Below are 4,091 nucleotides of genomic sequence, written 5' to 3'. Positions count from 1 at the left end.
GTAATATAGGCTTTTTGAATAAATTTAAAATTTTAAATACGTTTTTTCATAAATTATCATAAAATTAAACACACGGAATCAAGTATCTGCGCGCTGGTCACGTGCCGCTCAAGCCGTTTCCTTTCCGTCACTGCCTGGCACTCGGTCAATGCAAAACGAGGGTCCTCGTAACGGCGCCGTTCAGTGAGGCACCGCACATGTGCTGCTCACCGCCAGTGACACTCTAGGTGACTTCCACCTCTCCTCGCCTTGGACTTCAGTGAAGCAAATAATGTTAAAGGGCGGTGACCGTATCTACCAGAAAGAGAGAAGCTCGGGTCCGTACTCACCCGATCAATCACATTCCAGGTTTCGCCTCCCATGTTTTGGAAATTTACCATTTGCCCCTCGCTTTGCCTTCCGTTTATTGGGTTTGCTGCTCTAGTTACCGTCGTTCTCCTTGTCAAGCGGCTCTGTGTTGCTGCAGTGGTATGGCAGTGATCTCTTCTCGGTCATCGTGATAATAAACTTCGCACTGCCGTCCTCCCTCGATTTCTACTTTGGTTGCGAGGCTCGCTGAGGAAGTTGGTGAGTTCATGGAGAAGAAACACGGGTTCTTCTCGGCGCTTGAGGAGGTGGTGCGGGGGCTATCGCCGGTGAGATTGAGAACTAAGAGCCCCGCGGCGAAGAGGAATTCCTCTTCTGGAGCGCTTCCGATCCTCCCGCGGTGGCGGAAGGAGCAGAGCGAGGAGAGGCAGCCTCAGCAGGCGCTGGCGGAGGCGCAGATGATAGCGAGATCCTCGAGCTTCCGGCCCGTAGGGGAGGCACTGTCGCCGCTTATGGAGGGCCCCGACGGCGACTCGCCGAAAGAGGTTGGGGATCAACAGAGAGAAGGGTGGGGCCGCTGGGTTCGTGGCCAGTTCTCGCGGACGCCGTCCGTCACATCTTCTTCTGCTGCCGCCGCCGGTTGCTCGTTTCGCACTTCTGACCTTCGGCTTTTGCTCGGGGTCATGGGGGCGCCTCTCGCTCCCGTTCATGTCAGCACCGTCGATCCTCTCCCGCATCTCAGTATCAAAGGCACTTCCATTGTAATCCTCGGCCTTGCTTTTCCCATAATGCCTTTACTTTTAAGCCTTTTTTTTTTGTCATCTTCTCGCGCCGGTGCCCAAACTGCAAGTTTTCTTTGGAAAATGTAGTCTGGGATTTAATTTTCTTTGTACAGTCTCCGCCTACTGACGCAGCTTCCATATTCTTTCAGGAAACCTCATCGGCCCAGTACATACTGCAGCAGTATACAGCCGCATCGGGTGGTCTCAAGCTACAGAGGTCCATCCGCAACGCCTACGCCATGGGAAAAGTGAGGATGATGGCGTCAGAGTTCGAGACTCCAACCAAGGTTGTGAAGAACCGCGGTGGCGCAACCGCCGCCGAGTCGGGCAGTTTTGTCCTCTGGCAGATGGCCCCGGACATGTGGTACGTCGAGCTCGCCGTCGGCGGAAGCAAGGTCCACGCGGGCTCTAACGGAAAGATTGTCTGGCGGCACACTCCCTGGCTCGGTGCGCACGCTGCAAAGGGCCCCGTCCGCCCTCTTCGCCGCGCCCTCCAGGTGTAAACCTCTTCAATCCGTATCATAAACCGTCGCCTGACAAAGACTCCATCTTTTTATTAAACGCGAGGGAGTTTCTTGGAACAGGGCCTTGATCCGTTGACTACGGCAAGCATGTTTGCAAGTGCTCGTTGCATCGGGGAGAAAAAGATCAACGGGGACGATTGCTTCGTACTCAAGCTCTCCGCTGATCCACAGACGCTGAAGGCCCGTAGCGAAGGCCCCGCCGAGATCATCCGGCACGTCCTCTTCGGCTACTTCAGTCAGCGAACAGGGCTCCTGATCCACTTGGAGGATTCCCATCTTACTCGCATCCAATCCAACACCGGCGGTGACGCTGTGTACTGGGAAACCACAATCAACTCCTTCTTCGACGACTACCGCGCCATCGACGGTGTAATGATCGCCCATTCAGGGCGTTCCGTGGTGACTCTGTTCAGGTTCGGCGAGGAGGCGATGAGCCACACCAAGACGAGGATGGAAGAGGTCTGGACGATCGAAGAGGTGTCGTTCAACGTGCCCGGTCTCTCCGTCGATTGTTTCATCCCCCCAGCTGAGATCAGGCGCCACTCCGTCAGCGGCGCTTGCGAGCTGCCTCAAACAGAACGAAACAGGAGCTGCATCGTCGGCCGGTCAAAGGTCGCCGCCATGCCCGTTGAGAAGCTGCAGGATCCAAGCGACAACAAAATCGTCTGGAGAATCGAAGTGCCGCAGCGCCATGTTGTCAAACAAGGATCTGATCGATTTGTTCATAGTGCTGATTTCTACGCTAAATAATTGACCGTGAGAACTGCATTACTGCTGTGCAAGATAGTAAGTTCCTCTGTGTTGCATCCTCTGTAAACAAGAGCACAATATCGTTTCCTTCTTCAGGTTCTGCTGCCTTCAAGAAATTACTGTAATTTAATCACTATATTTGGTACCGTTTCTCCAAGATCTCAATCTTCATAATGCGAGAGCTACCCTGAATCTGGATAGAAAACATAGTTTATGACACTTAAAACAAGCTTCACCAGTTATTTAATGCTTGCATCACTTTTCCTATCTTGGCAGAGACCTGAGCTGTACATTTTGTTGCCTTCTCTGCGAATCTTGTGGGTGCTGAAATCATCTTCATCTTGTCCTCTCGTGCAACAGCTTTATCATTTTGTTCTTGTTTTCGTGACAGTTTCGGAAGCTTGGTGATCCACAAAGTAATTACACACAGCTCGTGCTAAGATGGCAGTGAGGCAGGAGCTTCCTTGGACCAAAGGAAGCCACAAGACACAAAATGGCCTCTGGGTCTGAGGGCCACCATGTGCTTCTCATCTCATTCAATACCCCCAAACTCTGAAGCACGCCATTAATTTTTCTGACGTGAGAATTGTGATATTTAACTGGATTCTGCAGATACTCCACCCTATCTCATTGCTAACGCTTGCATGCTCCTTTGTTAGTAAATACTCAGAAGCTTCTTTATGCGGATGCTCTTCTCCATGTCAAAATGCATGATGGGCACTTACACTTTCCTAAACCTGTGGAAATATTTACTACTGTAAAGATCAACAATTATCCTGATGGACAACTTCAAAGGCAAAACACTTAGCGCGTTGGGACTAAATTCAAGCGACCCCATAGCTCATAGCTCAAGGTGCCTCTGCACAATTTATCCGACAAAATTGTAGGTGACATCCAACGTGGAGCATGTAGGTGACATCCAACGTGGATGCTCTGACGTGATTCTTACTATTTTTTTTTTTATTTTTCTCTTTTATCTGTATATAATTTTCTTTTGTCTTGTGTATGCAAGTCTATCTCATGCATGCAAGATGATGTTGTTCTTAAAGATCAACACCAATACTATTTTGAAATCAGTACCATGTTGATGTTGATTTTTAAAGATCAACACGAACTCTAGTTTGAAGATAGCATTACATTGGTGTTGGTCTTTAAAGATCAGCGTTAACATAGTATTGGTATTTAAAGACTAGTTTGAAACTAACATTACTGTGGTGCTGATCGGTGCTTATCTTTAAAAATCAGCATCAACGTTGATTTGAAACCAACACCATGTTGGTGTTGGTCTTTAAAGACCAGCACCAACGACACCAACATGGTGTTGACTGGTGCTGGTTTAAAACTAGCACCAACCAGCACCATGTTGATGCTGGTCTTTAAAGACAAGCACCGACTATTTCAAACTAGTGCTAGTGTTGGTCTTTCAAGACCACCTACTGATGGTATTGAAGACCAGCATTAACATGGTGTTGGTTTGAAACATAGCGCTAGTGCTGGACTTCGCTTCGCTCTGTAAAATAAATGACGTTAGTGTCGAGCCAAGGAAGGAGTCCTAGACGTTGGTCCTCCGATACTCAAGTCAATTACTGGAATGTGGAGAAGAAGTGAAACAGTAGAATTATGTGACTCAAAATAAATCACGCGTACCTCCGTCGATGATGGACCTTCCTTTATATCAAGTCTTGGTGGGCAATATGCACGCTCCTTAAGGTATGAGCATGTTCTCCAA

The 4,091-nt window shown here is 48.9% G+C and overlaps 1 protein-coding gene across 3 annotated transcripts; it reads left to right on the top strand.

Annotated features, from left to right (window-relative positions):
* The first annotated feature begins 285 nt into the window (after positions 1-285).
* Positions 286-3,447, top strand: LOC122032620. Of its 3 annotated transcripts, XR_006126164.1 has the most exons (6): positions 286-1,067; positions 1,238-1,585; positions 1,673-2,398; positions 2,639-2,679; positions 2,754-2,941; positions 3,022-3,436. XR_006126164.1 is itself a non-coding variant. In XM_042591931.1 (3 exons), exons 1-3 carry the CDS (start codon positions 576-578, stop codon positions 2,360-2,362), a joined length of 1,530 nt encoding a protein of 509 aa, XP_042447865.1. In that variant the 5' UTR covers positions 286-575; the 3' UTR covers positions 2,363-2,512. The 3 variants fall into 3 exon arrangements, 1 of the variants encoding a protein (XP_042447865.1); XR_006126165.1 differs by lacking the exon at positions 2,639-2,679 and having other exon boundaries at positions 508-1,067; positions 3,022-3,447; XM_042591931.1 differs by lacking the exons at positions 2,639-2,679; positions 2,754-2,941; positions 3,022-3,436 and having other exon boundaries at positions 1,673-2,512.
* Positions 3,448-4,091: the final 644 nt, after the last annotated feature.

The sequence above is a fragment of the Zingiber officinale genome, chromosome 11A (genome assembly GCF_018446385.1).
Source record: "Zingiber officinale cultivar Zhangliang chromosome 11A, Zo_v1.1, whole genome shotgun sequence".
Taxonomy (NCBI): Eukaryota; Viridiplantae; Streptophyta; class Magnoliopsida; order Zingiberales; family Zingiberaceae; genus Zingiber; species Zingiber officinale.
Note: the sequence above shows the minus strand (reverse complement) of the source record. Positions and strands in the feature narration are given on the sequence as shown.